Source organism: Tursiops truncatus, chromosome X (assembly GCF_011762595.2).
Source record: "Tursiops truncatus isolate mTurTru1 chromosome X, mTurTru1.mat.Y, whole genome shotgun sequence".
Classification (NCBI taxonomy): domain Eukaryota; kingdom Metazoa; phylum Chordata; class Mammalia; order Artiodactyla; family Delphinidae; genus Tursiops; species Tursiops truncatus.
Window position 1 is genome coordinate 102,634,473 of NC_047055.1, and position 23,669 is coordinate 102,658,141.

A 23,669-nucleotide genomic window follows, 5' to 3' on the forward strand; every position below is an offset into this window, starting at 1 on the left:
CCTTGCTGGGTATAGTAATCTTGGTTGTAGGTTCTTCCCTTTCATCACTTTAAATATGTCATGCCACTCTCTTCTGGCTTATAGAGTTTCTGCTGAGAAATCAGCTGTTAGCCTTATGGGAATTCCCTTGTATCTTATTTGTCGTCTTTCCCTGTTGCTTTCAGTAATTTTTCTTTGTCTTTAATTTTTGCCCATTTGATTACTGTGTCTCGGCGTGTTTCTCCTCGGGTTTATCCTGTATGGGACTCTCTGCCCTTCCTGGACTTGGATGTCTATTCCTTTCCAATGTTTAGGGAAGTATTCGACTATAATCTCTTCAGATATTTTCTCAGGTCCTTTTTCTCTCACTTCTCCTTCTGGGACCCCTATAATGTGAGTGTTGTTGCGTTAAATGTCGTCCCAGGAGGTCTCTTAGGCTGTCTTCATTTCTTTTCATTCTTTTTTCTTTATTCTGTTCCTTGGCAGTGAATTCCACCATTCTGTCTTCCAGGTCACTTATCCGTTTTTCTGCCTCAATTATTCTGCTATTGATTCCTTCTAGTGTATTTTTTATTTCAGGTCTTGTATTGTTCATCTCTCTTTGTTCTTTAATTCTTCTAGGTGTTTGTTCTTTAATTCTTCTAGGTCTTTGTTAAACATTTCTTGCATCTTCTCGATCTTTGCCTTCATTCTTTTTCCGAGGTCCTGGAACATCTTCACTATCATTATTCTGAATTCCTTTTCTGGAAGGTTGCCTATCTCCACTCCATTTAGTTGTTTTTCTGGGGTTTTATCTTGTTCCTTCATCTGGTACAAAGCCCTCTGCCTTTTCATCTTGTCTATCTTTCTGTGAATGTGGTTTTTGTTCCACAGGCTACAGGATTGTAGTTCTTCTTGCTTCTGCTGTCTGCCCTCTGGTGGATGAGGCTATCTAAGAGGCTTGTGCAAGTTTCCTGATGGGAGGGACTGGTGGTAGGTAGAGCTCAGCAAAACTTTAATTCACTTGTCTGCTGATGGGTGGGGCTGGGTTCCCTCCCTGTTGGTTGTTTGGCCTGAGGCAACCCGACACTGGAGCCTACCCAGCTCTTTGGTGGGGCTAATGGTGGACTCTGGGAGGGTTCATGCCAAGGAGTACTTCCCAGAACTTCTGCTGCCAGTGTCCTTGTCCTCACGGTGGGACACAGCCACCCCCCACCTCTGTGGGAGACCCTCTGACACTAGCAGGTAGGTCTGGTTCAGTCTCCCCCAGGGTCACTGCTCCTTCCCCTGGGTCCCGATGCACACACTGCTTTATGTGTGCCATCCAAGAGTGGAGTCTCTGTTTCCCCCATTCCTGTCTAAGTCCTGCAGTCAAATCCCACTAGCCTTCAAAGGCTGATTCTTTAGGAATTCCTCCTCTCGTTGCCGGACCCCCAGGTTGGGAAGCCTGATGTAGGGCTCAGAACCTTCACTCCAGTGGGTAGTGTTCTGTGGTATAAGTGTTCTCTAGTTTGTGAGTCACCCACTCAGCAGTTACGGGATTTGATTGTATTGTGATTGCGCCCCTCCTACCGTCTCATTGTTGCTTCTCCTTTGTCTTTGGATGTGGGGTATCTTTTTTGGTAAGTTCCAGTGTCTTCCTGTCGATGATTGTGCAGCAGTTAGTTGTGATTCCGGTGCTCTCGCAAGAGGGAGTGAGAGCACGTCCTTCTACTCTGCCATCTTGAACCAGTCCCCCCAGGTTTTGTTTGTTCTTTTTCTAAATCTTTTAGGTGGTAGGTTAGGTTGTTTATTTGAGATTTTTCTTGTTTTTTGAGGAAGGCCTGTACCCCTATGAACTTCCCTTAGGAACTGCTTTTGCTGTATCCCAAAGATTTTGTATGATTGTGTTTTTATTGTCATTTGTCTCAAGGTATTTTTTAATTTTGTTTTTTATTTTGTCATTGACTCATTGGTTTTTGTTTTTGGTATTTTTAAATTAATTAATTAATTTATTTTTGGCTGTTTTGGGTCTTCGTTGCTGTGCACAGGCTTTCTCTAGTTGCAGCAAGTGGGGGCTACTCTTTGTTGCGTTGTGCAGGCTTCTCATTGCGGTGGCTTCTCTTTGTTGCACAGCACGGGCTCTAGGCGCGTGGGCTTCAGTAGTTGTGGTGTGTGGGCTCAGCAGTTGTGGCTCGCAGGCTTTAGAGTGCAGGCTCAGTAGTTGTGGTGCACGGGCTTAGTTGCTCCACGGCATGTGGGATCTTCTCAGACCAGGGATCAAATCCGTGTCCCCTGCATTGGCAGGCAGATTCTTAACCACTGCACCATCAAGGAAGTCCCGACTCATTGGTTTTTTTAGTAGCATGTTGTTTAGTTTCCATGTAGTCTTTTTTTGGTCATTTCTTCTCTTGCGGTTTTTTTCTAGTTTCATGCCATTGTGGTCAGAGAAGATGCTAGAAACAATTTCTGTACTCTTCACTTTGTTGAGGTTAGTTTTGTGCCCTGGTATGTGCCCAGTCCTAGAAAATGTTCCATGTGTACTTGAAAAGAATGTGTATTCTGTTTTTTTGGATGTAATGTCCTGAAAATATCAATTAAGTCTAACTGTTGTATCATTTAGGATCTCTGTCGCCTTATTGATTTTTCTCTCTAGAAGATGTGTCCATTGATATGTGTGGGGTGTTAAAGTCTCCTACTGTTATTGTATTCCCTTCAATTTCTCCATTTATGTTGGTTAGTATTTGTTTTATGTGTTTGGGTGCTCCTATATTAGGTGCATATGTGTTCACGAGTGGAAGATCCTCTTCTTGTGTTGATCCTTTTATCATTATGTAGTATCCTTCTTTATCTTTCTTTATGGCCTTTGTTTTAAAGTTTATTTTGTTTGATATGAGTATTGCGACTCCTGCTTTCTTGTCATTTCCGTTTGCATGAAATATTTTTCTCCATCCTCTCACTTTCAATCTCTGTGTCCTTTGCCCTAAGGTGGGTCTCTTACAGGCAGCATATTGTAGGCTGCTGTTTTTTTATCCAGTCTGCCACCCTATGTCTTTTGATTGGAGCATTCAGTCCTTTGACATTTAAGGTAATTATTGATACATATGTGTTTATTGCCATTTTAACCCTTGTTTTCCAGTGGATTCTATGTTTCTTCTTTGTTCCTATCTTTTTCTTTCTGTTTTTCTTTTTGTGGTTTGATTTTTTGCTTGTGTTCTCTTCTTTTTGGTTTTTGTGAACCTATTGTATGTTTTTGATTTGTGGTTGCCCTGTTTTTCAGGTATGTTAATCCCTTCCTATATCTGCTTCTTTTCAACTGATAGTCATATAAGCTCAAACACATTCTAAGAAAAAAAAAAAGAATCTACATTTTTTAACTCTCTTTCCCCACATTTTATGATTCTGATGTCCTTTTTTACATCTTCATGTTTACCCTTTTGCCATTCCTTCTGTTTATCAACACTTTCACAAGTAGGTTTTTTTCCCCCTTTTTGATCTGTATACTGGCTTATTTAAGTAATTTAGTTTCCAATTGTGATTTACTCCTTCCTAATATCTTCTTACTTCTTTTCTATTTAGAGAAGACCTTTCATTATTTCTTTTAGGTAGGTTTAGTATTGCTGTATTCTTTTAGTTTTTGCTTGTCTGAGAAATTCTTTATCTCACCTCTTATTCTCAGTGATAATCGTGGTGGGTAGAGTATTCTAGGCTGCAGGTTTTTCTCTTTCAAAACTTTGAATATATTTTGCCACTCCCTTCTGGCCTGCAGTGTTTCTGTTGAGAAATCAGCTGATAGCCTTATGGGGGTTCCCTTGTAATTGACTCTTTGTTTTTCTCTTGCTGCCTTTAGAATCCTCTCTTGAACTTTGGCCATCTTTATTACAATATGTCTTGGTGTAGGTTTGTTTGGGTTCATCTTGTTTGAGACCCTCTGTGCTTCCTATAGCTGGATATTTGGTTCCTTCTTTAGGTTTGGGAAGTTTTCAGCCATAATTTCTTCAAATACATTTTCAATCCCCGTTTCTCTTTCTTCTCCTTTTGGAATCCCTATTATGCGTAGATTGGCATGTTTATGTTATCCCATAGGTCTCTTATATTGTTTTCTTTTTGTGTGCCGTTTTGATTAATTTCCATTTTTCTATCTTCTAGATTGCTTATTCTTTCTCCTGCAATATTCATTCTGCTATTCATTGCTTTTAGTTCAGCTTTTGTCTTGGCAGATGAATTTTCTAATTTTTCTTGGCTCCTTCTTATAGTTTCTCGGTCCTTTTTACAGTAATCTGCATTTCTGTTGATAGCCTTTCTTCATTCCTTTGGTATTTTTCTTACCTCTTTTTTTGAACTCAGTGTCTGTTAGACTGAAGAGGACTGTTTCATTGTTTGTTCTTTCAGGGGAATTCTCTTGGACTTTTAAGTGGGAGTAGTTCCTCTGCTTCTTCATTTTGCTTATATTTCTCTTACTCTGTGCGTTTAGGAGAACAATTATCTCCTGTAATCTTGGAGGTCTGTTTCTATGTGGGAGTGTCCCCGTGAAGCTTGTGTGGGTTTAATATTGTTTTGGCGTGAGGGCTGCTTTTGCTTTGGATGCTTGCTGTCTCTTTCCTCAGTATGTGCTAGCTGTTATTCCCTTGATGGGGGTGTGAAGGTGAGTGGCCTGCGCATGCTCCCAGGAATGCGGGGACAGTGGTTGGTGTCTGTTCACAGAATTCTCGGTAGTGGCAGCAATCAGCACCCACCTCTCGAGTCTGATGTGGCAGCTGTGGCTCGTGCCCACCCCAGAGCTTGTGCAGGCAGTGCCCTATTGCCTGATAGTACACACGGAGAAAGAAGCTCCTATGGTGGTCCTGCCCCTTTCCTTGCGTGCCCCCCAACAATAGCACCTTGCCTCTGTGGCAGGCCCAGTCTTCTTCCCATACTCCCTTGGTTGTGGCACATCACACCCTAGCCCTCTCAGGCTGTCTCCACACAGCCAACCTGAGTCCTCTCCCCAAGTCTGACCTCCGAATTGCGAGCCTCAGCACCCAGCCCCTGCCTGCCCCAGTGTACGAGCGTCTCAGGCTGGGGAGTGCTGGGTGTTGGCACTGACCGTCTTTGCAGGTCTCACTCCGCTTTGCCTTCTGCAAACTGGTTTCTCCACTCTCTTCTGAGGCTCCGAAGCTCTGCTTCTGTCCCAGATGATCTTCCCGCCAGTGAGGGGACTTCCCAATGTTTGGAAACATTTCCTCTTTCACAGCTCCCTCCCAGGGGCTCAGGATCCCTCCTGATTCCTCTCTCTCTCTTTTGTTTTTTTTTCTTTTTTAGTTTTGTCCTACTCAGTTACATGGAGATTTTCTTGTCCTTTTGGAAGTCTGAGGTCTTCTGCCAGAGTTCAGTAGATGTTCTGTGATAATCGTTCAGCATGTAGATGTATTTTTGATGTATTTTTGGGAGAAGGTGAGATCCACGTCCTACTCCTCTGCCCATCTTGATCCGATCCCATCTTTTCATAATTTTCACATTTCTAGATGTGGCCTTTTCTTTTTCTCTTAGAGAAGGCCCTTTAATGTTTCTTGTAAAGCTGGTTTTGTAGTACTGAACTCTTTTTTAGCTTTCGCTTGTCTGTAAAACTTTTGATCTCTCCATTAAACGTGAATGAGAGGCTTGCCGAGTAGAGTATTCTTGGTTGTAGGTTTTTTCCTCTCGTCACTTTAAATACATCATGCCACTTGCTTTTGGCCTGCAGAGTTTCTGCTGAAAAAACAGCTCATAGCTTTATTGGAGTTCCCTTGTATGTAACTTCTTGCTTTTTCCATGCTGCTTTTAATATTCTATCCTTGTCTGTGATTTTTGCCAGTTTAATTTGATTGTGTCATGGTGTGACCTCTGTGGGTTCATCCAGTTTGGGACTCTTTGCTTCCTGGATCTGGATATCTATTTCCTTTCCCAGGTTAGGGAAGTTTCCAGCTGTTACGTCTTCAAATATGTTCTCTGCCCCTTTCCCTCTGTCTTATCCTTCTGGGACCTTTATAATACGAATGTTAGTATGCTTCATGATATCTTAGGAGTCCGTTAAACTGTCGTCATTTCTTTGTATTCTTTTTTTTTTCTTTAAATCTGTTCAGCTCAGTGATTTCCACTGCTCTGTCTTCTGGTTCGCTGATCCATTCCTCTGTATCATTTAGTCTACTACTGATTTCTTCTAGTGTATTTTTTTTTTTTTTTTTTTTTTGCAGTACACAGGCCTCTCACTGTTGTGGCCTCTCCCATTGCGGAGCACAGGCTCCGGACGCACAGGCTCAGCGGCCATGGCTCACGGGCCCAGCCGCTCCGCGGCATGTGGGATCTTCCCGGACCGGGGAACGAACCCGTGTTCCCTGCATTGGCAGGCGGACTCTCAACCACTGCGCCACTAGGGAAGCCCTTCTAGTGTATTTTTCATTTCAGTTACTGTAGTCTTCATTTCTGTTTGTGGTTCTTTATGTATTCTAACTCTTTGTTAAACTTCTCACTGTGTTCATCCATTCTTCCCCCAATTCTTTGATTAACTTTATGGTCAGTACCTTGAACTCTTTATCAGGTAGATGGTTTATTTCCACTTCATTTAGTTTTTCTTCTGGGGTTTTATCTTTTTCCTTTGATTGGAACATGTTGCTCTGTTGACTGCCATTTTTATTTCTGTGTATCTGGTAGATTGGTTATATTTCCCAACCTTGGAGAAGTAGCCTTTTGTAGGAGACATCCTAAGTGTTCCAGCAGTACACTTCCCTCTGGTTACCAGAGCTGTTATTCTCTAGGGGTGTGGGCTGTGTGGGTCCTTCTGTTGTGGCAGGCTGACTATGTCACTTTGCTAGGTGTGGCTGGCTCCTGGTCTGGTTGGGCACCAGGTCCTGCTTTGTGCAGTGGTTGCCAGCTGCTGGTTGGGTGGGCCAGGTCACGAGGCAACTGGCTACAGAAACCCAGGTGTTCTAGAGCTAGTGCTGGCTTACTGGTGGGCAGACCCGTGTTCAGGGGTGGGTAGTTGTGGGCCCGGGGTTCCCAGATCTAGTGTCAACCTGCTGGTAAGTAGGGCCGGTTCTTGACTCGACTGGCTGCAGGTTCCGTGGTGTCCAAAGCTGGTGCTGGCACACTGGCGAGTGGGGCTGGATCCCAGCGTGGCTGGCTGAGGGGCTCAAGTTGTCTAAGAGCTGTTGTTGACCTGATGGTGGGTGGGGAAGGGGCCTAGTGGGTCCTGTGGCTACTGCTGCTCTGTTGGTAGGTGGGGCTGCATCCCCACCTGATTAGTTGCTTGGCCTGAGGCATCCCAGTACTGGTGCCTACAGGCATGTGGGCAGGGACTCTGTGGGATCCTGAGGCTCATAAGCTAGATGGAGGATTCCAAAGTGATGCTTGCCAACAGCAGTGTCTATATGGTAGAACAAGCTCCCCCAAATGACTGCCACCAGTGTCTGTGTCCCCAGGGTGAGTGCCAATTGCCTCCTGCCTCTCTGGGAGACTCTTCAAGGTCAGCAGGTGGGTCTGACCCAGGCTCCTTTCAAATTACTGTTTCTGCCCTGGTTTCTGGAGCATGTGAGATTTTGTGTGTGCCCTTAAGAGTGGAGTCTCTGTTTCCCACTGCCCTTGGTTCTCTGGAAGGAAAGCCCTGCTGGCCTTCAAAGCCAAATGTTCTGGTGGCTCGTCTTCCCAGTGCAGGATGACAGGGCTGGGGAGCCCCATGTGGAGTTCAGACCCCTTCCTTGGGGAGGACTTCTGCAGTTGTAATTCTCCTCCTGTATGTGGGTTGCCCACCTGGGGGTTTGGGTCTTGAGTATACTGCAACTTTACCTCTTCTACTCATCTTGTTGTGGTTTTTTCTTTATATCTTTAGTTGTAGATCTCTTCTGGTAGATTCCTGACTTTCTTATCAATAGTTGCTCTGTAAATAGTTGTAATTTTGGTGTGCCCATGAGAGGAGGTGAGCTCAGGGCCTTCCTACTCTGCCATCTTGTTGTAAGTCCTTTTCCTTTGCGCTTTTGTAACTTGCTCCCTCTTTCTGTGCACATGTGTGTGTGTGCATGTTTGTATATATGCACACATATACATATATTTGATTGTTTCTCCTGAACCATTTGAAAGTAAAGTTGCCCTTTACTCCTAAATGCTTCATTGCCTAATTCCTAAAAATAGGGATATTCTCGTATATAACCACAGCACAATTACCAAGTCAGTAAATTGATTAAATTCAATACGTTTAACATTGGTAGAATACTTTTCCTAATGTACCATCCACATTGAATTTTATCAGTTGATCCATTCATTTATTTTATAACATTTCCTCCATTTAGTGTAGGATCCAGTCTGAGATCAGTCATTAGATTTAGTTGTCATGGTTCTAGTATCTCCTTTAATCTTTGATTTTTCTAGCATTTGTCTTTTATGACGTTGGCATTTTTTTAAGATGACATTTTCACCTTCCCACTCCCTGCTTTTTGTTTTTAACAGAACATTTCTCATTTTGGTTTTGTCTATTTTTTAATGAATAGTTTCAGATTACATATTCCTAACTGGAATATTATAAAGTGATATATTCTTCTCACAGTATCACATCTGGAGGCGTGTGCTGTCCATCTGTCCCTCACTGGTGATGTTAATTTTGATTATCCAAGATGTTGTTTGATTTATCTACTATATAGTTAAATTTTCCTTTGCAGCTAATAAGCAGTTCTCTGGGGAGACACTTTTAAGACCATTAATATAGCCTAACTTCATCCAAATTTCCCCCTAGATTTAGCATCCATTGATGATTCTTTATTGAAGTAGTCTGTACTGTGATGGCTGCAAAATGATGATTTTTCCAGCTCCAGCACTTCCTGCACACATTTACCAGTTGGATTCCACTAAGCAAAAGCCCTCCCTTTGCCTTTGTTTGTGTGTGTGCCTATTTAACTATTTATTATCGGGCTAAGGACTCACGGGTTCTGCTTTTCTACAGGCCTGTAATTCATTACTGTCCTTAATTGTTTTGGTGCTCAAATTGTCACAGATTTGGTCAGTGGGAGCCTCTTCAAGCTGACTTTCAGGTTCTTGTAACAAGCTCCCATCATTCTTTGAGTACGTCCCCACTTTCTGGCATAACATATTCTAGGTGGAGCTACAGTTCCACATGTGAGACCTTCAGATACACAGGTGGCTCCAGTATAGTGTGTTTGGTGCTCCTGTGAGGATAAGCACAGCCTGCTGTGGAAGCATAGTGGAGGGTCCTTTAGCCCAGAGTAGGTAGAGAGTTACGGCAGCCGGACTAAGTTGCGGGGGGTGGTGGTGACTGTCAGTGGAAGCCTTCTTAGAGGAGGTGCCACCAATACTGACATGTACGGTATCAGTATGGCACGGAGAAGCAGTGGGAGGGAGGAAGATAGAAAAGTATCTCAGGCAGATGGATGATCATGGGCTAATGCCCTGAGAGGAGGCAGTGTGGGACATCCATGCACAGGATCACACATAGCGCTGTTTGGTTGAGATTAGAAAACAGATACTCTGGCTGTGATGTGGGGGAAGGCAAGACCTGAGGTGGGAAGAGCAGCAGGAAGTTGCTAGTATAATGTTGATGAGAACAATATTCAGACATGCCCTGAATAATAGTAACTAATGCTTCCTGACTTACTACTGTTTGCCTTTTAAATTCTACTACAATCCTACAATTATTTCCATTTTTAAATATGAAGCTTCAAAGGCTTAAAAGCTGAGTATCTTTCCTAGATGCTACTAAATGGCAGAACCAGGGTGCACACCATCACCCATTTGATTTAATATTCTTGTTTAGTTGGTTGTGCAAGAATGGGAAGTCAAGGAGCACGCTCTGGTTTCTAGTTTTGTTAACTGAGTGAATAGTAGTAACATTCATAGAGAGAACACAGTGTTTGGGGAAGGATTGTGGTAAGGAGTTCCTTTTTGTACATATTGACTAATGTCTTTGGGTTTATCCAGATGGTGCTGTGTGTAGGCAGTAGACTCTATGTGTCTGGAGTCTTAAGAGAGCGCATGCATGGTGCTTAATAGCAATTTGGGAATCATCAGCCTTTAAATGTTTTTGAAACCTTAGTAGTGGAGGTCATCACTAGGCACAAGGATGTAGAATGAGAAGACGAGGCGGCTTAGGGCCCAAACCAGGCAAGCATTAATGTGACAAGAGAGGTGGGAAGAAACCAGGCTAGTGTGATGTCATAGAGGCTGAAAAAAGGAAGGAATGATCAGTAGTGTCAGATGCTGCAAAGGTCAAGGGGCATAGGAACCAGAAGATAAATCCTCTGAATTTAGCAGCAGAGAGATGATGAAGAGAGTATTTCAGTGGAACAGTGATTTGAGCCAGATTAGAGCAGACTAAGGAATGCATTGCAGAGAGCAGAATTGTATATGGAGGCCAGAAAGCCTATATATATGTGCATATTGGAAGTTATCTTTATTCTTTTCCCATATTTTGATTTTTCTTTAGATTCACTAGATATCCTCCATGTTGATGTTGGAAGTCATTAAAGCAGTCCCTAATAGCTATTTATACCTGAGGTTAGGCAGAGTCTTATCCGTAGGGGCTTTGTTGCCACCTTGTAGACACAAAGAGTATAATTACTCTTGACAGTCTTGGCTTAGAAGGAAGAAAAGAGAGCTCGATGCCCAGTAAAAGTCAAGAGATTGCATGCAAAATGAAATTCCCTGCTTATAATGAAAGTCAAATTTGAGATTACATGGTATTTATTTTTTAATTATATACTTAATTATAAAGCAGCAAAAGTAATTCAGTATTTTCCTGCAGCATTTTAAGGTTTTAAAATATTCTTGGGTCTTCCCTGGTGGCGCAGTGGTTGAGAGTTCGCCTGCCGATGCAGGGGACGCGGGTTCGTGCCCCGGTCCGGGAAGATCCCACATGCCGCGGAGCGGCTGGGCCCGTGAGCCATGGCCGCTGAGCCTGTGTGTCCGGAGCCTGTGCTCCACAACGGGAGAGGCCACAACAGTGAGAGGCCCGCGTACCGAAAAAAAAAAAAAGAATTCTCTGTAGTTCTGTACATTGCCCCAGGTAATGGTATTATTTAAAGTTTCAGGGCCTGTTTGCAAGAAATGGATTTGGTGTGGGATGACCCTCCCTTATTGTGTAGTTTAGACTTGCATCTTAAAATCATGATTTCCGTGCATCTTACGAAGATGCAGGTGTTTAATTCTCAGTCTTAAAAATATTTTACCATCTCATGAGTGATCACAGCAGAAATATTATGAGATTGTATGGTATACACTGTACATTTTTCCCGTCATAAAAATGGGAGAGATAGATGAAAAATGGGTCAGTTAATTGACCTTGATGGTGCCACTTGATTTATGATTTCATTATTACTTCACTAGCTGCCTTTATTTACATGGGTGCTTAACTTGACTAATACCAGTGAGATTGGGGGTGACTTGCCTCTACTCAAACTGTGCCCCCAAATCCTGGCATCTTTGCACCTGTGCCAGTTGCACCAGAACTAGGTGAAACCTTAGCTAGGCAAGTCTGGCTACTGATGGACCACCAGCATCATCTTTGAAAGCAAAGGATTCTGCATTTCCATTTTTGTTTGCCCAGTAGTTTCATTTAGACATTGGGTTTGCTTTACTCAGAGTTCAAATTCAAGCCTTTTGGCTTCAAAGTACAGGGAGAATGTAAGGCAAACAGGACATGTGTGGTTTGTGGTGTTATTATCAATTCCTGTTGCCTGATTTTATTACTTCAGACATCAAAATGATTATCCCGCTTTAGAGGACTGATATGATAGCCCGTAGGAAAACATGAGTGATTATACATAAGTAGGATTTCTCAAGACTTAGAAAAATATGGTTGCCAAATAATAATACTCTGTATTTTTAATCTAGCTGCTGCTTTTTTCATTTTTGAAGCATTAAAATGGAACTGAAGGTTTGGGAATTCTGTCGTTCTTGATTTTAAACCAGTGATTAGCTATATATTCCATCAGAAAAGTCTTTGGCTAAGTAGAATTTGTCCATTTTCCAACTTTAGAATTTGGTATACTTATTTTAGATTGCTCATTTTAATGTATTGATGGTTTCTATTTGAATAAAGTGAAATATGTAATTAAATTTAACCATACTTTAATTTCTTTTAATAGAAAATGACTGCAGTATTGGAAGATCATTACTATTGGAAGACCGATTAGCATCCATTTCATAAGAGAAGCTTGACCACCATTTGCTCTGGCATGGCGCAAAACAGTCCACAGCTTGATATGCAGGTTCTCCATGACCTCCGACAACGTTTCCCTGAGATTCCGGAGGGTGTGGTGTCTCAGTGCATGTTACAGGTAGATTACCCACCAATGATAGTGATATTAAAGTTACAGTTTACCTTATTAGAGGTTACTTTGTGTTGTAGTGACTAGAACTCAGTTAAGTTTTCTTGTTTATGTTGGGGGAACATTTAGAGCAGGATTTCTCAACCTTGGCCCTGTCGACATTTTGGGCTGGATATATTGTTTGTTGTGGGGGTCTGCCTTGTGCATTGTAGGATGTTTAGTAGCATCCCTGGCTTCCACCCACTAAATGCCATTAGTATCCCTGCAGTTGTGACAACCAAAAATGTCTCCATGGGACACAAAATCTCCATGTTCCATGGGAGGCACAATCTCCCCCATTGAGAACCAGTGATTTAGAGAAAAGAATAAAGGTGTGTAGCAAAAAGATTCTTCATGCATTTCACTTCTTAAATTTTGGGGGTTGTCATCAGTCCCCAAATCCTTAAGAGTTGAATTTGGATTTCAAATTTATCATTATAACTTCTTAAACTATATACTTTTTTAGCCTACTTTTTAAAGTTTTTAGAAAGTTCCCTCCCTTTCTTACTGTTTTTCTAGTTAGTAAATGCTTAACTAATATCTAATTTTAAGTGGAAGGCTACTTTCTTTAATCACATTACTTTTGTCTTGTTGTCTTCTATTGAAATAAATCTTTCATCTCTGATAGAACGTCTCTTCCCACTCAAGGGGCCACAAAAATAGGCCTAACACTCCCCCTGTTGAGTTTTGCATCATCCTTCACAGAATTGCAGTGTGTTTTGGGTTACAGCATTTCCCTAGTTGGTTGACTTTTGGGAGCGGTATTTCTGTCGTGCTCACTGGACTTCCGTAATTACACAATCAGTCCAAACTCTATGTTACTGCATAATATGCAAGCTTCTCCCTTACAGTGTGAGCTGCTCAGGATATAATGTAAACCTATATATAGTTGAGGTTAATTGCAAATAGAGACTCACAGGTCAGTGGTGGTAACAGAGGTGCTTCCTTTGTTTGCAAGCCCTTCTACTAGGTCTCGTTTTTGTGTTATAGCTTGTCTTTATTTTTTCTACCATAACATTTCCAGTCTGAATTTCCACTCTTTACTTTAGCCCCATTTTGGTCTCTGGTAGAGCAAAGGTACTTCCCACTGGAGTGAAACCCTTCTAGTTTAAATCACCTTCCTAGCAGTTACCTTCCTAACTTATTCTAGGGCCCCCACCTTGTTTTCTTAATTTTATTTAGCCCTTTATTTTTTCAAGGCTTATTGTTTTCGTTTTACTAAATTGAAAGAATGGAACTTTAAATTCAACTCAGTGAACATTTGTTGATAACTTACATTGTTCTAAGTCTTTTACTTTTTTGTTCCTTTGGGATTAATATTGTTTATCAGTATGGACACTTAACACCTGCTGGCTCTGGAAGGTTTCTCTGTTTGCATTAAAGTATATAAGACTCAGTAGTTTGCCTTTTTTTCCTTTTAATTGAAGTATAGTTGATTTACAATGTTGTGTTAGTTTCAGGTGTACAGCAAAGTGATTCAGTTATACATAGGCATATATCCATTCTTTTTCAGATTCTTTTCCATTATAGGTTATTACAGGATTTTGAATACAGTATAGTTCCCTGTGCTATACAGTAGGTCCTTGTTTATCTATTTTATCCCAAACTCTTAATTTATCCCTCCCTCCCTGTCCAGTAGTTTGCATTTAATACACAAGCATTAAAGCCTCTCTTAGGTTATCATCCCCCAGTTTAGGACCACTTTTTAGGGGTATGATGCTTTAGGCTCAGTCCTTTCATGAGTGTTCACATATATCTTCTTAAAACTTCTGACCTCTTTATCCAGCTAAACAATTTTTATTTCTTTATTCTTCATATTTATCGTTTGATAAATTTTTTATCCTTTGTTTTTTCTTTTTAAGACATTTAGCAGGTCACATGTGACATTTGAATCTATTGTGGTGGTATTTTTATACTTAAATATCTTGCATTTGTGGTTTTAAATTTTTCTTCCTAAGAAAATGTACTCAGCTTGTCACTGTAAACATACATTTGAATAGGCTGACAACTCCAACTTTGCATCATTTAAATTTGTATCTTTTTTGTGGCAGTACTAATTAGGCAACCTAATTCAATGTAGAAAACATGAAATTTTAGGATAATGAATAAAAATGTTAAATAGTGAAGTGTCTGTTACTGCTTAGGTTTCAAATAAAACTCTAGTTTTTGTTCTCCTTTTAATCCATAGGTTTATTAAAAAACTTGAAGGAGCTAATAATCTTTTTTTTTCCCCTTCAGATATCTGTCAGTGACATTGTCTTGTTGGCAATCAGTTTGAATCCTTTGGCTCCAAATTTGCATAGTGTCTAGCAATATCTGTCTTCTCTCTTAATATCTGTCTTCCTTCCCTTGATCAGCATGGTTTCAAGCAGGATAAGAAAAAGCCCAAATTTAATTGTTTTCTTACATTTCAACAATTACTTTTTTCCTTGGCTCAGAAAGTATTTTAAAAAGTACTTGAATTTTAGTATCAAAAGTTTTATATAAGGAGAAGGATAAAAGTTATTATGGAGTTTTTGATAAAGCAATTCTTTGAATTTCTGAGAATTCATTTTCCAAAGGTTTGCTTGACTGAATTTTCTTTTACTTCCTAAAGTTTCAGTATAGTAATGTACTTTTGGCCTAACATCCTGTCCCTTGAAATTACTGTGTGATAGTAGAAAGAGCACTGGGAGTCAGAAGACCAAGAATCTAGAACTGGCTCTCCAGTTAACTAGTTAAGCGCTTGTTATCAAGTCATGTAACTTCCCAGGCATCTCTTTGCTCATCTGTAAATGAGTTGAGTTGGAGTAGATGGGAACCCTAAGAGTCCTCTCAGCTCTAAAATTAAAACATTTTATGTCCTGTTTTACATTTAGCTTTATTTGGTTCTCAGCAGAAGTGAAGTGTTTGCTTTCATTTTTATATAAAATGTACTTTTCCCTAGAATATAGTAATATGTGTATATGTGCATATCTGTATATATATTTATGAAATACGGAGAAGGTGATGATAATTGGGAAACTTCAATAGATTATCTCAAAGGTAATGAATAATTGTGTTTTAGGCCAATAAAATAGTTCTGAATTTTAATGGAAAACTATCTTATAGTACCTTAAAATTTTCAAAAGAGGAAACCTTTTATTAGTTTGATTACTGTCACTTGGAACATCTAAAATGCCAGTTTGCTGTTTACCATCTTTGTGTGTGTATATAATTCAAAAAATTGAAATCTTTAAAAGATTTTGGAAGTTTACCAAGCTACGTTTGAGCAGGTAAAAACTTTTGAGACTGTGGGAGTGTGAATGAATTTCATTAAGGCAGTGAAGACCTGGTTTTGTGTTAAATTACCATAATTTGGCAAAGTCACGGAACCGTAATTCAAAAAGTGGATTTGGGGCTTCCCTGGTGGCACAGTGGTTGAGAGTCCGCCTGCCGATGCAGGGGACACGGGTTCATGCCCTGGTCCGGGAAGATCCCACATGCCGCAGAGCGGCTGGGCCCGTGAGCCATGGCCGCTGAGCCTGCGCGTCCGGAGCCTGGGCTCCGCAACGGGAGAGGCCACAGCAGTGAGAGACCCACGTACCACAAAAAAAAAAAAAAAAAAAAGTGGATTTGTTTTTATACTGATATCTTTTTTTAACTTAATCTTCCATAATGAAACAGACAGTTGAAGTTAGATAGGGTTAACTTTGGTTAAACGAAAAGTAAAGGCTGCTTTAGAATTTTTGTTGTTTTGAGTCTTTAGGAATTTTTATTATAACTTTTTTCTGTTTGGGGTTTCATTACCTTTTGAAAACTAATGCATGGTTATTTTCATGTTTATCAGTTTAAATATTAATGATGGATATTACTTATACTTATATATTACAGCAAGTGTGGTGAATCCAAGATTAGCCCAGCATTTTAATTTGTTGAGATGCAACAAGTGTAAGATGAGTCCTGGATTTGGAGTCAGAAAAGTTGGGGTTGAGTCACAGTGTTCATTAGTAGGTACTTTACATTTCTGTAGCAGTAGCAGTAGCGGCGTAGTACTAGTTATGTGAGCTAAATGTCTGTAAAATAATATGGATTGTTTGGGATCTCCTTTTCAGGGTCAATGACCATAAAGCTTTTTTGTGTTTAAAATACTGTTCTCTACTTATTCTGTGACAGTTATATTTACATAATTCTGTGGCAAAGCTTGACTTCCCACTATTAGGATTTGTCCATTTTGCCAATGTTATTTTTACCATTTCTTCCCCCTAGAACAACAACAATCTTGAAGCCTGTTGCCGCGCGCTTTCCCAGGAGAGTAGCAAATACTTATATATGGAATACCACAGTCCAGATGACAACAGGATGAATAGAAATCGCCTTTTGCATATTAACCTGGGTATTCATTCTCCTAGTAGCTACCACCCAGGAGATGGAGTGCAACTTAACGGTGGTCGAACACTGGTACATAGCTCAAGCGATGGACATATTGATCCACAGCATGCAGCAGGCAAACAGCTGATATGTTTAGTTCAGGAACCACACTCAGCTCCAGCTGTTGTCGCTGCTACTCCCAACTACAATCCATTTTTTATGAATGAACAGAACAGAAGTGCAGCTACTCCTCCTTCACAGCCACCTCAACAGCCATCTTCCATTCAAACAGGAATGAATCCATCTGCTATGCAAGGGCCTTCACCACCACCACCGCCACCTCCTTCATACATGCACATACCTCGGTATAGTACAAATCCAATTACTGTTACAGTATCCCAGAACCTCCCTTCTGGACAGACTGTACCAAGAGCTTTACAAATTCTTCCACAAATTCCAAGCAATCTTTATGGGTCTCCTGGTTCTATCTATATTAGACAGACATCTCAGAGTTCATCAGGAAGACAAACTCCTCAGAGTACGCCATGGCAGTCCTCACCACAGGGCCCAGTGCCTCATTATAGCCAGCGTCCTTTACCTGTTTATCCGCATCAACAGAACTATCAACCTTCTCAGTATTCTCCCAAACAACAGCAGATCCCTCAACCTGCTTACCATTCACCACCACCTTCTCAATGTCCTTCACCCTTCAGCTCTCCACAGCATCAAGTACAGCCATCCCAGTTGGGCCACCCTAGTTCCCATGTCTTTATGCCACCTAGTCCTTCAACTACTCCACCCCATCCATATCAACAAGGACCTCCTAGCTATCAGAAACAGGGAAGTCATTCAGTAGCCTATCTCCCATATACACCATCTAGCTTACCCAAAGGATCCATGAAGAAGATAGAAATTACAGTCGAACCCTCTCAGAGATCTGGGACAGCAATTAATAGGAGTCCTTCACCTATCAGTAATCAGCCATCTCCACGGAATCAGCACTCATTGTACACAGCCACCACGCCACCTTCAAGTTCTCCTTCAAGAGGGATATCCAGTCAACCAAAACCTCCATTTAGTGTCAATCCTGTGTATATTACATATACACAGCCAACTGGACCTTCTTGCGCTCCATCACCATCTCCTCGGATGATACCAAACCCAACTACAGTTTTTAAAATTACTGTAGGCCGAGCAACAACTGAAAATCTTTTAAATTTAGTGGACCAAGAAGAACGTTCTGCAGCCCCAGAACCTATTCAGCCCATTTCAGTGATACCAGGCTCTGGGGGAGAAAAGGGAAGCCATAAATATCAGAGAAGTTCTAGTTCTGGATCAGATGACTACGCCTATACACAAGGTAATTTTACCCTTTTTTTGAAATTTAATCTTTGTGGTGAGGTGGCAGTCTCCTATTCAAAATAAAATAATGTATATTAGCTGTTTAATTTTAATTAAATGTTTAGTATTTATTAAATATTGGGCACTAGCATTGCTATTAAGAATAGGGTTAGTGCTTCAGAATCATCTACAGACTTTGCTTTAAAATATAAAAATATAGGCATGATAATAGTGACCTCTAAAAGACTTCTTTTTTAGGAAGAACATTCACTGGGAGAAAAATATAGAGAAGTGAAACCAATATTGTCAAAAATACAAACTACAGAGTGGGAAAAAAAGATTCATAGAGGGTGGACTAAAGTTTATCAAGGTGAAAAATTTGAATATTTTCTAAGAGGATGGCCTGAAGGGTGTAATATTTATAAGTAATATATTTATAAGAAGTGGGATTGGTAATGAAGAACATTATTGGATTAGTTCACAGTGGACCTAACTAAATATAAGGAGAATAGAGTATTTTAAAAGTTTGTTTCAAGATATGTGATAATTTAGTATTCTTTCAGTATATAAGAAGGGAAGTAATTATGATTGTAATTCAATATGCCTGGTTTTGAGCCTGTTTAAAACGCACACAGGTATAGTTAAAGAGAATCTTGGGGAAATGAAGTACAGTAGAACAAGAGGAATGTACGGATGGTGTCATTTTGGCAGAAGTTACAAGAGCTAAATTAAAGCAGATTTGAAGGCAGAATAGCATTAGAAAGACATGAGAGTAAATGTCACCTGAAGTTGAATGACAGGGTTCTTTACAGGTATTTCGTACATTAGCAATGCATATAGAAATTTCCCAGTCACTTGTTCAATGTTACTTTCTGCAATGACTTTATCTGTAATGCTATAGCCTTGCTGTTACATCAGCGAGCAAGGATGGAGAGGTTAGCAAAGCAATTGAAACTTGAGAAAGAGGAGCTAGAGCAATTGAAGGCTGAAGTTAACAGTATGGAGCATGACCTGATGCAGAGACGGCTCAGAAGGGTCAGCTGCACCACTGCGATCCCAACGGTGAGTACGATCTATTAGGATGCATGGATAGGAAGGTGGACATGTTGGCTGTCCAGGCTGTTTGTTTTTCTTTTAGGTTCTGTTCCTGGCACAGTTTTGGTTTTGTTTCTGTTTTTTAAACAATGGATGAAGGACTTCTGCCTTCTTTTCTCATCAAAATAATTTGATGCTTTATTTTTCTTTGTCGTGTGAATTCCATAGACTCATCACTATTTTCAAATACTGACAGTTATCAAGGTAAAGCATCTCATTCACTATAAATTGCTTTCTGTCCGAATAGAAATGAAAAGTACACCTTGACCAAATATTTTATACATTGTTCTCATGTATTCATTTATCCTTTTAAGCATATTGTATATATATTTTTCAAACATTTAAAAGTTATTTTTCTAAGTACATTAATGCACATGAGTTAGATCAAGATGAATATGCATGTTGGGAAAGTGTTGACTATAGAATATTTTAAAGCAGAGCAATTTGGTTAGTGTAAATAATTGTAGAAACTAAGATAATAGTATTAACAGCGGTCCTAACAGGAACTGCTCTCATGAAAAGATTCGGTAATATATTTTTAACATGTTGGTGAATATTTGTGAGTTCTAAAGTTCTTTAAAAATTCCGAAAAATTGGAAACAGGTGTCCTAAAATCCTGTGACATCACAAGCTTTCTGTGATCCAACCTATCATTTCGTCTTTCAACATTGATTCGTTCAACAAGCATTTTTTTTTACAGTTTATGAATGTGGTCCTATACTAGGAGCTTAGTGTATACCTGCTAGTGGGAGAAATAGACCCATCAGTAGATAACTGTAATACAGTATGGTAAGTGCTGTGTCTGCTCACGGGTAATGAGAGAACTCATGCATCAGCTAGTTTATCCGTGTATACTCAATACACTTTTTGCTCGCTCACATTACGCTCCTGCTGCAGTGGTCTTCTGAAGCTCTGTGTATACGTATAAATGCTGTCTGCTCTTCAGGGCTGAACTTAATCTCTACTTTTTCATGGAGCCATTCCTCATGTTCTTACTGTCTCTTAACTAAGGGTAATCTCTTTCTCAGAGTGCACAAGTTTAGAGAAGTTAGTGTATATGTCAGGCCTCTTGCAGACAGGATGTCTGCAGCTATGCCCTCATAGAGAAGTTTTTAACTGAAGTTCGTGGCTTCAAAGGAGATCCGTGAGTCCCTGAAATTATATGCAGAGTTTCATATGTGTGTTTATATGGGAAGCAGGTCTCTAGCTTTCATCTGATTTTCATAAGGTTATTAGAACTCACCTTTTTCCTTTAATTTAATAACTGTATGAAAATCAGTATTATAGCATAACCTAAAAATACTAAACAGTACAGTATTGCTATGTAGGCATAGAGGAAAGGGGAAGGCATTTTAGAAGGGAAAAAGAGCATGAGGTAATGAAGGCTTGAAGTCAAGACAGACTTTAAGGAGTCTTTACAGTTCCCTCATTTAAGCTGAGATTTCTGATGTCTTAACAGGTTAATATGCATAGGTAGAATAGTGGAGGTGTTTGAACTGTATTCTGCTGGTAATGGGGAACCAGTGGAAGTTTCTGAGAAGTTAACTATTGAGAAAAAGGCATATTTAATAATGTAATGGAATTTTTTCTAATATTGACTAAATACCTAAGTATAGTCAATATCAGAAGTGAGAAGGAAGGGTTTTAATTACTTAAGACACATGGAAAATTACAAAGCTATCTCCCCCCCCCCGCGGTACGCGGGCCTCTCACTGTTGTGGTCTCTCCCGTTGCGGAAGCACAGGCTCCAGATGCGCAGGCCCAGCGGCCATGGCTCATGGGCCCAGCCGCTCCGCGGCATGTGGGATCTTCCCGGACCGGGGCACGAACCCGTGTCCCCTGCATCGGCAGGCAGACTCCCAACCACTGCGCCACCAGGGAAGCCCTACGAAGCTTTCTTTAACTGAAAGATGATACTGTAAATCACATCTATGCCTCATTTTTTTTCCCCAATCAAAATCTTAATTATATCCTCTGATTGGGGGAGATATTGAAGAACATAACCCAAATGGGAATCCACCAGTGGTGGGTGGGCACTTTGGAGTCCTTTAGGTACTTGTAGAGTATAAACAGATTTTCTTAGCATAGAAGTCATTTCTCTAAAATAACCATGTAAACTTTCTTTAGCAACTTCTTGCTGTATAATAATCCCTGCTAAAGCCCTATTGATTTCTTTGTTGTTGGAAGTAGAGAATTGTCTAAGGTAGCATAGATCAGTGCTTTAAAAAAAAACCAGATTTTACACGAGAGCTTTTATTGATGAGACTTCTTTAGAAAAAGAGGGAGGTTAGTCAAACTGCTGCCCTATGCTATAATTTATTTTTAACTTTTTGTTACAGAGTTTCAAACATACATAAAATAAGCAGAATAGTATAGTGAACTCCTGTGTAGCCATCACCCAGCTTCAGAGATTAGTGGCTCATGTGGGTGATAATATCTGAGAGGTGAGAAATTTGAGTGTGTGATTCCCATGTGTTTCCACTGCCAGGCCTAGAGTAAAATAGAAGACTAATAGGAATGCGTGGCTGAAGAACAATTATACATGGTGGTTAAGATCTGGGCTCTCAATGCAGGTGTGAATTTGAATCCTACTTCTTTCTGCTCCTTCTGTGTCACTCATATATCCTTGGATAAGCAACTTCCTTTATGCTTGTTTTCTGGGGAGTACCCATCTCATGGGATTTTTGTTAGAATTAAGTAAGATAATATACATTAAACAATTTATACAATGCCCAACAGATAGTATTCTTACAAAATAAATGTTGTTTACAAGATACTGGAGAAATCTGCTTTAGGTATATATATATATACATAACACAAATCTGAAATACTTTGAAAAAACTTGATTTCCTTTTAACTTCAGGAACATGTATAACATTAAGGGTATATATTATGTAGGAAATTAATTAAGAAATAAAGCATTTAGTCATAATTCCCTTTTTGTTCATAGAGGCTCATTCGTGGCACCATGATGTAGTTGAAAGGGTGCCTACATAGGCTCTGGAGCCAGAATAACTCTTTACTCACTGGTTCTAACTTCTCTGTATCTGATTTTCCCTATCTATAAACGGGAATTATAAGAGGTATATTTTAATATTATTGTCAAGATAAAGAGGCAGTATATGTAAACTGCCTGGTGTGAAGTGGGTGCTCAATAAATGGGTATCACTATCATTGTCCCACTCGTGTAGGATTATACAAGAGAATTAACTTTTTTGCTGCTAAGCACATATTGCCTCCTTTACGTTTCAAACTAATTTCTTACCAAGTAGTGTATAAAAAAATTGGTTAGAAACCTGTGTGCCTCATGAAACTGAAATGCAGGTTTGTGACCAGCTATATGTGCAGTTGCAGATGATTATAGAGGGGCAGTGAAATAACCTTTCCAAGGAGGGCAGAAGTGAAGGATGCATAACGGCCATCAGTTTTCTCAGTCTCCTGTTTGCAAAGCATTTTATTAAATGCTGTGGGAGATGTCATCTCTTAACAACATCTGTATGTGAAAAGACATACATATATCTGTCTGTGAACCTGTACGTGTGTGTTTGTGTGTGTGTGTGTGTGTGTGAGAGAGAGAGAGAGAGAGAGAGAGAGAGAGGCGGGAAAAGATAACGTAAGACAGTGAATCAGAAGTGCTGGCCAACTAAATAGTAGTGATATTAAGTACTTTCAGAGTTCTGAGATAGAAATGTTAGTTTTTGCTAGTAGGGTTCAAAGATGGGACACTTTCATGGAGAAGGGGGAAATTTAAGTTATACCTTGAAGGAAAAATAAGATTTTAATAATCAGAGAGCTTCCAGTTATTCCCTCCCACAAGTTTTTCCCCTTCATTCATCTTGTCCTGATTAATTGGGTTTTGGGACCAACCCACAATCCCAGACACGTAACTGGGGCCAAACCATGAAAGAACATTAGTGGTCTTCGACCTTGGTCTCTGAGACAACTTCTTAAACTGATGGAACAGGTGACTCAGGGTATTTCTGCCACCTTTTGGAAAAAAGCTTAGAATTTTTTACTTGGAAAGGTCAGATATAAAACATCCTGGTACTTTACAAACAAGTCTGAATTACACACAACCAATCTTGAAACCCCCTCCCCCATGAAAATACCGTATACTTTTGGACAAATGGTAGTAATGTTTCAGAAACAACTTTTTTTCCCTCAATCAGAAGCTATGAAGATAGATATAGGAATCTTACAGATAAACTCTTAGTTTTAGCAAGTTCCAGTGGTTCTACTGTCTTTGGAAATGAGCGTGGTGACGAGAGCTTTTTTGTTATTATAAGCCCATGTATAGTAGCCTCTTGAGTATAAAGTATATTATAATATTTCCATACTTAGTTACAGAGCTTCACTATTCAGGACTGCTGCGGCTGAAACATTCCCTTCCCCCTGCAAATACATAGGAAGGATTTGCTCCTTTAGGTACTTTCCCAGTGATTCTACAAAGAAAAGAATAGGTTCTTTCACATATTCCTAGGAAGACAGCATCACTCTTTGAAACCCTTGACCAAGTGCTTTATCTTTAATATAAATGCTCAGATATGTTTTAAACTTTTAATATTTAATTACAAGGTGTAAGCATTTTGCATGTTAACATCACATGGTTTGCCCCTAGGAAGGAGAAAAGGAAAGCAGTCC

General features: G+C 40.1%; 1 protein-coding gene across 4 annotated transcripts in view; it reads left to right on the forward strand.

Annotated features, from left to right (window-relative positions):
- Window positions 1-23,669, forward strand: part of TAB3 (TGF-beta activated kinase 1 (MAP3K7) binding protein 3) — a 101,235-nt gene that overhangs the window by 57,780 nt on the left and 19,786 nt on the right. For 3 of the 4 annotated variants that reach the window (XR_002177684.3, XM_019941891.3, XM_019941887.3), the window contains 3 exons: window positions 12,042-12,233; window positions 16,491-17,952; window positions 18,835-18,995. Coding sequence is in view for 3 of the 4 variants with exons in the window: in XM_019941891.3 (XP_019797450.1) it covers window positions 12,132-12,233; window positions 16,491-17,952; window positions 18,835-18,995 (1,725 nt within the window). In the remaining variant the exon portion in view is untranslated. The remainder of the gene's footprint in view (window positions 1-12,041; window positions 12,234-16,490; window positions 17,953-18,834; window positions 18,996-23,669) is intronic. The other variant, XM_073799425.1, reaches the window with a different exon arrangement.